Below are 14,533 nucleotides of genomic sequence, written 5' to 3'. Positions count from 1 at the left end.
TTTGTCCTGTCTTCTTGACTCATCACTGAAGATGAGATTTTTCTTTTTATCTCCCCTTTCTACTCTCTTTTTTATGATTTGGAGTTTGGTTTGCTTATGAGCAGAGCTGTCAGGAAAGCTTGGAGACAGAAATGAGCAAGGACAGCATTCAGGACTCAAGGCATATATAGTGAAAAGGCACATAATCAAAAGGAATATCATTTGAAAGGAATAGCAATTGTCCAGTACAACTGGATCTCACTGCACAGAAAAAGATAAAGCATAAGGAGACTGGAGAGGTAGGGATGGCAAAGGATGTCAAGGGATTTAAATGACAAATTTATATTACTGAGTAGGAACATGAAAAAATCAAAACTGGGATTTAGAAGGTCATTTTGGCAGCAGAATGGAAGACAGGCTGAAGTGGGAAGACATAAAGCAGAAAGATCAACCAAAAGGCTATGCTAATAGTCTAGGTATGAGATGATGAAAGCCTGCACCAATGTGATAGCTGTATGAATAAAAAGAAACAGACATTAATCGAGATGATGTAAAAGTAGAAATGATGAGATTGAACATAGACTGATATGTGGAATAAATTTAGGTGAAGAGTTGAGGATGGTATGTGGGTTGTAAGCCAGGGTCCCTGGTACTGGCCTTAGCAATAATAGGGAAGTTCAGAAAAGGGGGAGTTTGGAGGAAAAAAATATATGTTCAGTTTTGGACATGTCAAATTATAAGATGTCTACGAGGTACCTAACTGCAGATGTCTAATGTAAAGTTGGAGATGTAAGGCTGGAGGTCAGAAGAGAAGGTTGGGCTAGATAAACAGATTTGAGAATCATTAACACAGAGATGATAACTAAACTCATGGGAGCAGAAAAGAATCCCAAGTAAGACAATATATACAGAGGTGAAGACCTAGGATAGGCCCCTGCATTAAACCCATGTTTGGTTGTAATCACACACACACACACACACACACACACACACACACACACACACGAAAATCCAGCACAAATACCAGACAAAGGAGCAGTCAGTGAAGGAGGAAAACCAGAAGAGCACAGAGTCACTGAAACCTATCAAGTCACACAGGAAAAGAGAGTGATCAACAACGGCAAAGGCAAGTGAAAGGGTAAGAAAGATGAGAAAAGTGCGTCAGATCTGGCAATTAAAAGATCACCAGTAACTCTGGAAGAGCACTTTCCGTTAAATGAAGAAGCTAGAAGCTAGATCGAGATCTTTTTAATATAACAAAGAACTAGAAACTAAGGAAGATTCATCAATAGAGGAATGGATGAACAAATTAAGGTATATGATTATTATAATCTAATGCTATTTGACATAACAAATAATGATTTTGGTTAAATCTGAAAGACTTGTATAAATTGATGCCAAGTGAAATGAGAAGAATCAGAACAGAGTTTACTATAACAACGCCATAATAAAAACTTAAAAGCTAAACAATGAACAACTACAATTCCAGAGGACCCATAAAGAAAGATACCACCCACCTTTAGTCAGGATAGGTCCTCAGGATTCAGAACAAGACATAAAAGTTTGGACATGGCCAACACAAGAATTTCTTTTGCATGACTATACCCAATTGGTTTTAAAAGCTTCTCCCCACCCCGACATTTTTTCTTTTCCAAGTTTGAGGTGTGAGAGAGAGAGAGAAAACTGATTTTTTTTTAATTGAAAAATATTACATTTAATTTTTTTCTAAAGGAAGACAGGAAGCCAAGGATCCTAGAGTAGACAGCTTTTTCAAGAAATCTAGCCCAAAAAGAAAAGAGAAATATAGTACAGTAATTAACAAAGTTTCTGTAACTTTTTCAAAAAGGATGAAGGATGTAAGTGCAGCATGAAGGGAGACAATAGGAAGGTAGAAATTATAGATTCCAAAGATTTTTCTTCCTATCATTTCCACAACCCTTTGAAATAGAAAGAGACCTTTACAGGCGTCAGAGAAGGAAAGCAACTCGTTGGTGGAAGCAAATTTATCTATCAGCTTCTGAAAAGCAAAAAATAAAGACACGCCTCTCTTGTTTACTCTAACATTAGAAGAAGCTGGCAATTCATTCTACACATGAATGGTGGTCATTTTCGTGAAGGCTGCACCTACATAATGCAGAAGCAGGGAGCTAAGAAGGGTTTTGACCTTTTTAATATAATAAAACTTTATTTTAAAATGTAAAAAAAAATTCCTTCTTGGATGAGTCTCTCACACCTGACCTAAAGTCATCCCCAATTTAAATAGTAGCAGAATCAAAGAGGATCAGAATTGATGGGCAGGTTCAACCCAAAACACTACTGAAGTAGTTTTGGGACTTCCAATGTGTTCCTTAATGGCAGAGGGACAAGATAAACCACTGAATGCAAGATGCCCAAAGAAGAGCCTCAGAGTTTCCAGGCTGCATCTCTGCAAAATTCTGGATGGCCCCAACAAGTTAGGGATGTAATTCTTGGGCACACAAACAAAGATGAGGCAGAATCCACATTTTTCCCCTACTTTGAAAAACTGCGTATATATTACTTTACATGAGACAAAGGCTTGGGCAAAACATACAAGGCTCACCAACAATTCAGGGGACCCTACAATTCCTTAGTAAAAATCCAAGAACCATAAAGTATTTGAGCTTGGTTTTTACAATAGAGATTCTGAATTCATGTGTTATCACTGACTATCCCACATGCACAAGACGTTCTCGCTCTTCAGCACTGCCTCTTAGCTTCTCTAGCTTCCTTCAAGACTGTAATCAAATCCCACTTTCTGCAAGGGGGCTTTTCCCTACCCTATCCTATACTTCACACTCTACTAGTAACTTATACCTAAGAGTTTATAAGGTATACAAGGTGTTGTACCAAAGGTTTTAGTGCAGTTTTAAACAATCTATTTAAATACTTATATTTGTCTTCTCCATCAGACTACGCCCTCCTTAAGGGCAGGGACTGTGTTTTGCCCTCCCCTGTATCCCCAACACTGGACACATTGCAAATACCTAATTATATCCATGCTGACTAATTCACTAGTATGCAGTCTAGCCTTCTTGTATTTTATCAATGAAGAAGAAAACAGAAGCCAAGAGATCTGAAATGAATTTATCTAAGAAACAAAAATACTGACAATACTCATAAAAATACAATGTAGAGAGTACACATTTTCTGACTTCATGAAGAAAAACTGCTTCAAGTGTTCCATCTGGCTCAGCTTTTGAGTACATATAGCAAGGTTTTCATCACCAAACTATATTCTCAGTGAGGGCAAGTATGTCATCATCGCCAGTACTTTGAAATCTGGGAAACTGCTCTTCATCTAAAGTAACATTTCTTGGGATATCTGAAAAACGTACTTCTACAGTGGATGTGACTAAGAAAACAAGTTCATGTTCCAACTCACGAGAGCATCCAGTCCATTCTCTCTGCATTTTCACCTTTCTAATATGGGTGAAGCTCTCCTCAAAACTAAACTAAGCCAACTAAGAAATACTTAATCTTTACTGGCCCCTAGGCCAGATATAGAAGACAAAGACTTAGGAACCTTAAACATCTATGAATATGCATTAACATTTCAAATGCCAGAACTACTCAAAACAGAAAATATTCTTTCAAATCACTCAAGCTATAATAAGGAGGAAAACTCTTAATTCCAAATATCTCTCACCAAATGTACCTAGCTGTAATATTAATTCTTTCAAATCTAGTCATCCCAAGAAATTACTGGTTACCTAGAATATGTAATTCACTCAAACAAACCCATTGGACCAAGCTTAAACCTGCACTAAGACTTCTGGGACCCTTTGTATATCACATAAATAGCCCTGAGCATGTCTTTAGACAAAGGACTATCAAAAGGAAGGCCCTCTAAATTAATAATATGCCACTGATTGTTTTCAAAAGCCCTTTGAGCATTAAGAATGTGGGTATTCAGTGACTTTTAGAGCAGACACTAGGAACCTGGCTGTCAGCCTGACATGCTGAGGCACAAATAAGCAAACACTGATAGTATGTTCTGACAGAGGTAAGGGAAGGGAGGGCTTATTCAGTGTCTGCTGTGTGCCAGACACAGTACTTACTCAGCACTTTACAAATATCATCTCATTTGATCCTCATAATAATCCTAGGAGAGAGGTGCTATTATTTATTATCCCCATTGTAGATGGGGGAAAGTGAGGCAGAGGCTAATGACTTGCTCAGGTTCACACATCTAATAAGAATCTCAGTCTAGATTTGAAGTCAGGTCTTCAACATTGAATATGATTCTGTAATGCTCAAGATGAGTTTAGCCAAGGTATGCCCCTGAAGACTACTGAGAATGAACACATTTATTCTGCCATGATGTAGTCATTTCAAAGCAGATTGAAAAAGGGAAAAAAAAACCCACTCCAAGAAGATGGGTGTATCTCACCTAGAGTAGCTGCTGCAGCCAGTCCTGCTGTATAAGGATCCGTCCCTGGAGGTGCGGCACTGATGATGTATGGATTGGGGACAAATGCAGCGGGAGCTAAACCTGCTGAAAACATACCTGTCAGTGAAAACAAACTTGACTAGAGCTGCAGCCCTACCTGGGAGCTCTGCAGGAGCTGGACATCAGCCCTGGGCTGGAGGAGAGGAGGACAAAGCATTCTGTTGGCTTTAATGACCCATGGATGGGTAACATTTCCCCCTCAGGAAGCAAGTCTCAATACAAAGCACTTTATTAATGTTTCCAAAATTATGTGTATTTACTAGAAATATTTTATTTTTTGATCCACCAGAGCTGTGATTTTCTTAGTAGAGGAAACCTCCCGATCAATGTCAATCTATATGTGTTTCATGATGACAGAAGTATGTAGGGCCCTGCAGAGGTATTCACTGGCTTGCCCAGGCCATATAACCAAGGCATGTATCAAAGGCAGGATTGGAACCCAGTTTTGCCTGATGCTGAGGCTAGGTCTCTATTCAATATGCAATACTGCCAGTTATTAGAATGGGGGGCGGGGTTGGTGGAGAGCAGAGGGGAGGAACAAACAAAAAGATACCAATATCTTAAAAGACAGTAATAAAGATTTCAGCAAAGTTTGGAACAAAACTAATAAATAACTTATTTCGATCTGAAGGTATTTTAAATCAATTTTTTCCTAAAAGAAAATGAGCTTTTAGTCAAGGTTAAAAGTTTCAGACCTATCATTCCAAATAAGCTCTTTTAAGCTTTGTTGAATTGATACTAGTATCGTGAAAAGCAACTTGATTCTCAATTAGTGCACTCCATTCTGTAGAATCACTAGAATAAGGCAAATAAAAAGATACACAGTTCTGCTCTTTTGATAATTCCTTTATATATCATCTTGAAGAGGACAACTTGACTTCAATTAAAAAAAACTAAACTTTTAGTACTTTTTTTCCCCAATATAGTCTAGAGAAACTGAAATAAGAACATGATGGAGAGGAGAGGGGGCTTAAGATTTAGTGAAAACATAAAAATGGAAAGATCCTATGATCAGAGTAGGTGGGATAAATAACAGGCTCATGTCCTTTAGAGAAGGCCAAGGAACTGCCCGCCTCCTTAATGAGAATAAACTTCGGTCCTCCAGTCTATCTTGTTCTGTGACGGGCAAACCGGGCTAGTTATAAATGACAGGCAGAGAGATCCAAATACTTCTATCCATTTTAATCAAAAAGAGCTGGAGTCAGCCAGTGATTTCTGCTCACCCTAAATCTGTGTATCTAAAAAGTGGTGACAGCAGACAAGAGTTTAAAAATGGAGGAAACTTCCTACTATTTTTTTTTTGCTTTTATTGGAGGGCAATTGGGGTTAAGTGACTTGCCCAAGGTCACATGGCTAAGTGTTAAGTGTCTGAGGCTACCTTTGAACTCAAGTCCTCCTGACTCCAGCTTTGGTGCTCTATTCACTGCACCACCTAGCCACCCTGAAATCTTCTACTTTGGCCAGGTATGTGTTTTACAAAGTCAGGGCCTGAAGATAGCCCTACTAAGAATGAAGAGGATGTTATGGAAGAAGGTGGGTCAAATGGAGGCAGCTTCTAAGCTATGCTTTCCATGAGGTCTGTTGTCACTTTCATGGTCACTTTATTTTTATTATTAATACAAAGGAGTATAACCTGTAGGATAGTCACAACCATGGCCCCATTATACTGCAGTGATTCATAAATACGACAAAAAAACAAGTCCTCCCCAAGAACACCCTGAAAGGAGTTCAGTGAGTAAGATATTATCAAATGAGATCTAGTTAAAGTAAACATTAGACAGACTGAAGACACGAACTAGAGTTCAAATCTCTTACTAATGTGTCCTCCCTGACTTTCCCAAAAGATAAGAATGCCATTCAACATCATGTCCCATAATTCAGGGAAATCCTCATTGCTGCACTATAATTTCAATGAGAATAAATTTGTCTTCAGAGGCAAATAAGAAGGATTTGAAAATTTTAGCCCATTGGGGCAATCAGAATTTGGCAAAAATCATCATTTTTTTTGGCAAAAATCATCAAACTACATAGAAATCTTCTAAAGCGAAACAAAATCTTCCTGATAGTGTTTATTGTATCATCAAATCTCCCCATTTCTGCTCAGCCTCAGTGGCTGTTAGCTTAAGCAGGTGCCCACTGTCATTAACAGTAGGTGCCTACAGGAAAGGTGTATGTTGCTGACAGACTTACCTATGTGAGGCTGATGGGCAGCGGCCGCCAGGGCATATTGTTGTTGCTGGGCAGCTGTGAGCTGTTGAACAGCAAGGGCATTCGGTCTTTGGAAGAGCTGAGACAGAAGAAACAGGACATGTTGAAGGAAATAAGTCTGCCCAATGAAAGAATTCTACAAATTCCCTATTAAAAGAAATATTTACAAAACAGAAGTCGTTAAGCCTTAAGTGGTAAGTTTGAAATGACAACCTACACAATTCATAGCCTGTAATTTGCTGCCCCCTAACCTGCAGGCAAAGGAAAATCTTCCAAATAGGAAATGTTTACCTGTTTCTCCTTTCCTTTCTTCCCACCCCCAATGCTCTCATTTTATTTAGCAAAACGACTTCCCCTGCAAAGGTCAATCATTGTACCATCTCATATACTAGGAAAACTCCCAACTTTCCCTCCATCAGCACAAGAACTTCTGTAATGGGGACAAAACATAGATCAATTTAAGAGTACTAATCCAAAGTAGTTCACCCTAAGTAGTGCACTATTCTATATCTCCATTGCTTTGTTCTATACACTGTGGCAATTGGGGGGAAGGAGGTACACAATTTTTCTCTACCTACTCTACTCATCCAAGACAAAAGGATTTTATACAAGCAAGTTTTAAAAATACTAGTTTCAAGCAAAAAAGTATATGAGGAACTAGAAACTTATGCTTGTATTTATTTAATGGTGACTAAATGAAATATACTCCTTGTATTTACTGGTCATCTAGTCAATAGCACTTTAGCATCTAACAGGAAATTAATGAATTAATGTTACATGATGAAAACAAGTTAAATAATTCTGAAAAAAATCTTTAAAAACTAACCATGTAACACTTTAGCAACAAATTACAAATTATGATCAAACTTCATTATAATAATGATACAAAGAATTAATCAGTAAATATCTGCTAATGATTAGTATGTACCGGGCACTGTGCTAAATGCTAGGGACATACAAAGACAAAAAATGAAACAATACCAATTTTCAAGGAGTTCACATTCTATTGAAAGAAACAACATGGATATAAGCATACAACATGTACTTAAGTATATAAAGAATAAATCCATACACAAATTAATTGGGAAGGGCACTAGTAATGCGGGAGGGGGGGAGATCAAGAAAGGCTTCCTATAGAAGGTGATGCATGAGCTATCATAAAGGAATGGAGAGGCTCTCTGAGGCACAGGAAAGGAAAATATATTCTGGGAATGGGAGGTGATCGAGGGGGAAAATGGAGATTTGAGATAAGGAGCTGAAAGAAAACTCACTGTAGGCTGGCTGTACCAGTTATGGCAACAATGTAGATACGTGGAGGATGGAATGAAAAAAGAAGAGAATGGAGGCAGGGATAACAAATTAGAAGGCTATTAATAAGCAATGGAAATCATTGGAACTAGGAGTCTGTGGGAATGGAAAGAACAAAACAATTATGAGGGATATGGAAACTACTTGGTTAGTGGGATAAAAGAGTGGAGGCAAACTGAGGCTAATTGAATTTTAACACCTGGGGGAATGGAAGAATGGTGGTACCCTCAACAGAATTAAGAATTTTTGTAGGTCTGCTGGGGTTTTTTTGGAGGGGGAAATGAGGTTAGGGGGGAACATAATAATTTCCACATCAGACATGTTGAGATGCCTATGGAATATACCAGTAGAAAGTTCAGTAGATAGCTAGTGATGGGTGGCTAGAGCACAGTAAGGTCAGATATGCAAATCTGGAAGTTATCTACAAAGATATGACAACTGAATTGATGAGATCGTCAAGAGGGAAAACGTAGAGAGAAGGATGCAGGACAGGAAGGGTATGGAAGACATCCACAAGCAGGCTATGATCCAGCAGAAGAGGTTAAGAATCAGTTAACCAGGTAGAAAAAAAAGAAAAGCCAAAGGATAAAGGAAAAGAAAAAAGACAGAACATAGTCATAATCCAGAAGGAGAAGAAATTATTCAAGAGATGGTGATAATCAACAATGTAAAAAGCTGGAGAGTCAAGAAAAATGGAAAGGGTAAAGAAATGGGAGTAGAACCATGTTACAAAAGCATAAGAAATAAACAAGAGCTGAAGAGCTAGAGTAAAAACAATGCAGATTACTGCCTCCCCCCCCCTACTCCCCTCCCCCACAAGATTCTGGCTGAGGATATAAGGAGGATAACATGTTTATGTGAAAGTTCTTTAAGGAAAAAGGTGACTCGGGGAAGTTTTGGCAGAAGAAGAGGAGTCACTGGACAAAGAGAGAGAGGAAAAAAAGAGGGGGGAAGGAGTCAAAGGCTAGTCTTAGAGAGGAGAAGAGGTCTCCCTCCTTGCAAAGGAGGAGAAATTGAGGGATGATCAAGAGAGGAATGAAAAGTACAAAAAAGGGAGCTCGTAAGCTCATGAACTTGAGAGTCAGTGGGGACCTTGGAGATCATCTAGTCTAATCTACTCATTTTACAACTGAAGGAACTAAAACTGAATGAGATTAGGCTTTTCCAAGGTGCCCAAAGTTCTAAGGGGAAGAGATGGTTTTATACCCAAGGAGTATTTGAACTCCAAATCCAATGTTCTTGTCACCCAATCCTGACAGATAGTTTCTAGTAGGAAGCAAGGGACCATGCTGAGAGGGAGAGAGAAAGGAGTGGCCCATGGCAAGAGGAGGTCTAGGAATCACCACATACACAGCAACAGAGTCAATTGAGGAAGAACGAACAACTGTCATGCAGCAATGAAAGCCAAGAAAAAAAGTTAAGTAACAAATCTCTTTTCCTTGGCCATAGTTGTGACATCTGTTAGTAGCATACAGAAGCAAGCAAGTAGCAGCAGAAAACATAGCAGTAAACCAGGTCTGGTCTTCAGCAGTCACGATAGAACAAAAGTTTAAAGAGAAATAATTCTAGCTCAGGATCTGAAAGTAGAAAAATAATTGCCCTGAGTCCCAGTCTGATCCTTTTATAGGTTCTACTATGCCAACACTAAGTACAGATATTTTTAAAAATATATTATTTACTCACATTCTGAGAACAAAGTAGACATTTCTACTTAGTTCATTTTCTTCAAGTGAGCTCCTTAACAGTACCAAACATAATTAATCCCAAGTGGCTAGAAAACCACTTTCTGAAGCTGTGACCTTTACAAAATGGTACCCAGTGTCTCAGTCACAGAAGGTTAAGTGCTAAGGTACAAGGTGATTAGTGAGCCATCTGTTGTAAACATTTCCCCTTCAAAGGCAGGGGTCTTCAACAAAAGAGTGCCATCATTCTACAGAAGTGACTAACTTATCATAGTCAGTAACACACTGTAAGATTACAGTGATCTCACACACACACACACACACACACACACACACACACACACACAGGATCATTTTTTTATATTGTTTCTTTAAAAAGCAAAAACAAAAAAGGTATTAAGCTGGGTATAGACACAGCCCTATCTATAGGTAAGAACACAACTCTTCAGTGAAAAATAACTGGAAATAGTTTTTTGTTCTACAATCAGGTCTATGGAAAAGAGCTGACTGGTGGGAAAACAGTTAGCCTCCAAACAGGTTATACTATTGATTTCCAGGTCCCTTCCTACCACTTAAGTTTCTCTGGAAAGAAAGGATGAAAGAAGTAAAACTACTTGGAAAAATCAAGGGCACCACAGAAATGACCAGCATTACGAAGCTGCATTTTGAGAAACTTCTGTGGATTTTTCTAAGAGTGAATCAAGTGAAGAAATGTTATTTTTGCTCACAAAGATGATTTGTACAAGCTTGAAATAGTTAACTATTCACTCAACATCCCATCAAAGAAAACTTCTAAGCAGCTTGCCATATTATCACCATTTTCCGCAGACTAAAGGAACATCCCAGTTGGGTCCACTGCCTGCCTACATACAAGTCATGCTGCCAAGCTTAAAATGCAAATTGGCAATCCTCTGATATTTATTTTATCCTGAGGTCTAGAAAGGAAGGGTGGCTGCACAAGAGAAATGTCTTAAAGAGTACAATAATTGATTTAACAACTTAATTTCTAAATCTTTTATGTTCAGCATAACATTCCTCTGACTTAAAAAAACTCTTCTATTAGACTATTTTAAAGTTAAGCAAATTTTTAAATAAAGTACAAAAAAATGCTCATTTGCAATGGTGTAAAATTGCAACTTTGCTTTTTTGTTGTTACATAGAAAAAAGAAATATAGCCCATTGATAATAATCTAAAATAATGTATGGCAGATACAAGTAAATGTGTGGTTCTATAACTATTTCAATAAAATCAGTTCTACCAAAAAAAGATTTAAAATATATATCTGAAAAGTCAGTGCACAATAGTGATGAGAAATAATATTCACATCCACTAGTGTTACATGAACTTCCAGAAGATGAGTTCTATTAAACCATTACTGAAATGGCCATCAGAATGTCAAAATACTCTGCTATTCCAAACTGGGAACAGAGTTAAGAAGCTTTTAGGACATACTCGGAATGACTAGAACAAAGACTCCCATTAAAGATAAACTTGAGCCTGACCTTAAATACCACGATCGACATTAAATTTCTATCAAAATAAGGAAAAATACCTTTTCTGCACCTTAAGTCTTAGCACACATTGTATACCTACTGAGCAAACAGCCAAGATGAACAACCTGATAGAAAAAACAGTGATTATTACAAAGTCAAAATCTAAGGAAAGTCCAATTCCGGGTTAACGACCTGGGCAGGTCACAACATTTTAAATAAAGTTATCCTACTTGAATTAAGTAAAACAAATTTCACAGCAGCCATTGACAGCAAATGTTAGAAACAAATGGCAATCTCAGTAAAGCATGCACAGACAGGCAGCAGCCTACGTAGAGATAAACAAATAAGTAAGAGAAAGAGACTTTGCCACCTATCAGATCCCTCAGCTTGAGAATTACTATCCCATGAGGACTGGTTTCTACCACACACCACCCACATCTAATTCAAGTCTAAACTGGTCTTCCTGGCAGGGCCCTACAAAATGCAGCCCTAGTCCTCCATCCAACCATTCAGCCACATGCCCTGCCCTTCCCCTCTCTTCAGTATAGGCTTTTGTCTTAGGCCCCACACACCATTTTCAAGGACCAGGATTCTTCCTTTATTTTCTTAGCACCTTTTTCTAACCCAATGGAGGCACAGTCTGTATTACACTGATTTGTGAATGTTTCGTGTTGTCTCAATGAAACTTTAAGCCCCAATGGTGGGGAACATTGTCTTTGTGCTCCTATCAGAATGAACACAGTATTTAAATGCTGAAATGAAGGTTACCTCACCCCAAATTCTCTAGTAATGACAACTGTGCCCACGTGTTAGGGCCCATCACAAATACTAGATCTTTCATTAAATCTTTCCTGTATACTCCAGCCTTCATTAAGGTCTTCCTTATTTGAATTTAGCATACATAACAAGTGGAATTAAGCAGACAATGTCCAACCTAAACATGCAGAAGACACAGAAACATTACTAACCCCACCAAATCCTATCCACTCCTTCCTTCTCCCCTCCACAAGGGGCTACCCAGGATCAATCTCCTTCCCTGACCCAGCTTCTACGTCTCATACCACTGCCTAAAACAAAGAAAGGTGGCAGTACTAAAAGTAATTTTGAGAAAGAAAAATAAGAAAGGGCTGGTCAGCCCCATAACTACTTATCCCTGACTGCCCTCATCCCAACCCAGTAGAGCCAGCAGCTGTTCCCATCCCACCTCCCTCCCACCACTCTAATCCTTCTCTTCAACCAAGCGGCCAGCTACCACTTCAACATCAGTCAACGGTAAGGAATGAATCCCTAATCCCACTTTGTTTTTAAGTATATTCCCACCCAAACCTGCCGGTTTTGAATGCATTTTTTTAAATTGTTAGAGATGGTCAATACAACTGATGATTAGACTTTGGGGACCTGGCCTGGGACCCTATAACCACCATGTATAATATTGTCTCAATGAGAAAACACATTCTGAGTTCCAACTAGCTAACTTGACTCACAAATGAACCTCTGGAATCCAAGCCAACAGCCTCCATCTGCCTATAGAATGTTTGATGCTCTTCTGTTTCATGTATCAGCCTAATCCCCGCAATCATGATAATGATCTTGTGGATTATATCTTCTACTCTTTTTGTGTCCTTTCCAGCTCCCAACACAGGTATTGGGTAATTGATAACGAGAGAATAAGTTTAAAATTCCTTTTTTATAACACACCAAACTTACTCTGAGCAAGTAAAAAACAAACCGTAACAATTAAACCACCCCTTCTTATTAAATAACGCATGGTTCCCAATCATTTGCTTAATGCTCAAACAGCTGATTCTGGGATTCAAGACTCCATAATCTGGCCACATCCTATCTACCTAACTTTATTATCCACGATTTCCCATCTAATACTCGGTTCTAGTCAGGCTGGCTTATTCAGAGTGCTTTCAGGGCCCTATGGTCAGTTTCACTTCTAAGTCATTATATTTAGGCTACTCAAAACTGGGAAGGTCCTTCCCTTTGCCCTTCACCTAGTCATCCTTCAAGGCCTAGCTAAAGGTCCACAAACTTGATAAACTTGATAACAGGGCTTGTTGTTCCAGACCTGTTCTATCTCTCTCCCTCCTCTAATGTAAACCACCCATTAAGGTTCTAGACTCAACCCAATGCCTTTCCATGAAAAATGTGTTCCCTAATCCTAACCAAATCCGCAATCTCCCCCTTGTGTGAATTCATATCATTCACCGTTGATTTCAATCTGGGGGCATAAAAACATATGGGGGCAATAAAAAACATACTTCTATTCACCATTAAATAAATCTCACGAGTATGTCCTGCCTCCTCAACTAAACTGTAAGCTTCTACAAAGCAGTTATTTCTCCCTCAGGATCAAGCAAACAGTGAATACACAAAAAGTTAAAATAAAATTTTAAATGGGGCAGGAAAAGGTTAAATCAGCTAAATCCTAAATATCTCAAAAGGAACCATGGAAATCTGTCTCTGAAGGGCTAAATACAATGATGAAAAGAAATAGTAGAGTATGGGAGGCCACAAAAGAAAATGTAGTATGTATAGCTTAATGAATCAGGACAATTAAAATTTCACCCAAGGTACAAGTCAACTACCTTTAGGACAAATTCTGAGAGCTCTAACTCCTCTTGTTGTCCTGGAATTTTGTTGCCCTAAATATTCTGTGGAATCTAAACATAGAATTTTAGAATTGGAAGGGACCAAAATAGGTTAGCCTGTATCTATTACCTTCACATCAGTACGTCATCAGCTAGGACTTAGAAATCAAGTGAATCCCCAGCAATACTATTACTAGGTCTATATCCCAAAGAACAAAACAGAGGGAAAAAGACCCATTTGTACAAAAATATTCATAATATTTTTTATTGCGGTGGCAAAGAACTGTAAATTAAAAGAGTGTCCATCAACTGGGGAATGGCCAAACAATATATGGCATATGAATGTGAACAAATACAATTTTGCTATTTAAAAAAAATGATGTGGAAATGGGTTCAGAAAAACCTAAGAAGACTTTTACAAAATGATGCAGAGTGAAATGAACAGAACAAGAACAGCAATATTGTAGAGACAAACAACTTTGAAAGACCTGGGAACCTTGTTCAACACAATAGACCAACCACAATTCCAGAGAATTCAAGATGAAATATTATTCACCTCCTTACAGAGGGGCAATAAACTCAAGATTGTATTTTTTAGACGTGGTCAGTGTGGGAATCTGTTTTACTTGACTATATATGCTCACAAAAGAAATTTTGTTTTTGTTTTCTCAATGGCGGGATGGGGGGGGGGGGCAGGGGGGGCGGGGGGGAAGGGGAGGGAGGCAGGAATGGCGAGAAAAAAAAAAAATAAAAAAGGTAAGGCGGAAAAAAAAAAGAAAAAGAATTTTAAAAAA

General features: G+C 38.4%; 1 protein-coding gene and 1 non-coding gene across 21 annotated transcripts in view; both read right to left on the bottom strand.

Annotated features, from left to right (window-relative positions):
- PUM1 (pumilio RNA binding family member 1) overlaps positions 1 to 14,533 on the bottom strand; it is a 175,783-nt gene that overhangs the window by 56,170 nt on the left and 105,080 nt on the right. For 9 of the 20 annotated variants that reach the window (XM_069079481.1, XM_069079488.1, XM_069079479.1 and 6 more), the window contains 2 exons: positions 6,641 to 6,737; positions 4,391 to 4,507 (listed from right to left, as the gene is read on the bottom strand). In XM_069079481.1, the coding sequence (XP_068935582.1) occupies positions 4,391 to 4,507; positions 6,641 to 6,737 (214 nt within the window). The remainder of the gene's footprint in view (positions 1 to 4,390; positions 4,508 to 6,640; positions 6,738 to 14,533) is intronic. The other 11 variants (XM_069079485.1, XM_069079492.1, XM_069079484.1 and 8 more) reach the window with 2 other exon arrangements.
- LOC138154638 (small nucleolar RNA SNORD103/SNORD85) lies at positions 3,184 to 3,269 on the bottom strand. Its single transcript, XR_011166646.1, has one exon. It is a non-coding gene; the product is annotated as a small nucleolar RNA SNORD103/SNORD85 (small nucleolar RNA).

Source organism: Petaurus breviceps, unplaced genomic scaffold, assembly GCF_028583685.1.
Source record: "Petaurus breviceps papuanus isolate PSGF00001 unplaced genomic scaffold, PetGlider_PUasm1.0 91041, whole genome shotgun sequence".
Classification (NCBI taxonomy): Eukaryota; Metazoa; Chordata; class Mammalia; order Diprotodontia; family Petauridae; genus Petaurus; species Petaurus breviceps.
This window is presented reverse-complemented; position numbering and strand designations above follow the sequence as displayed.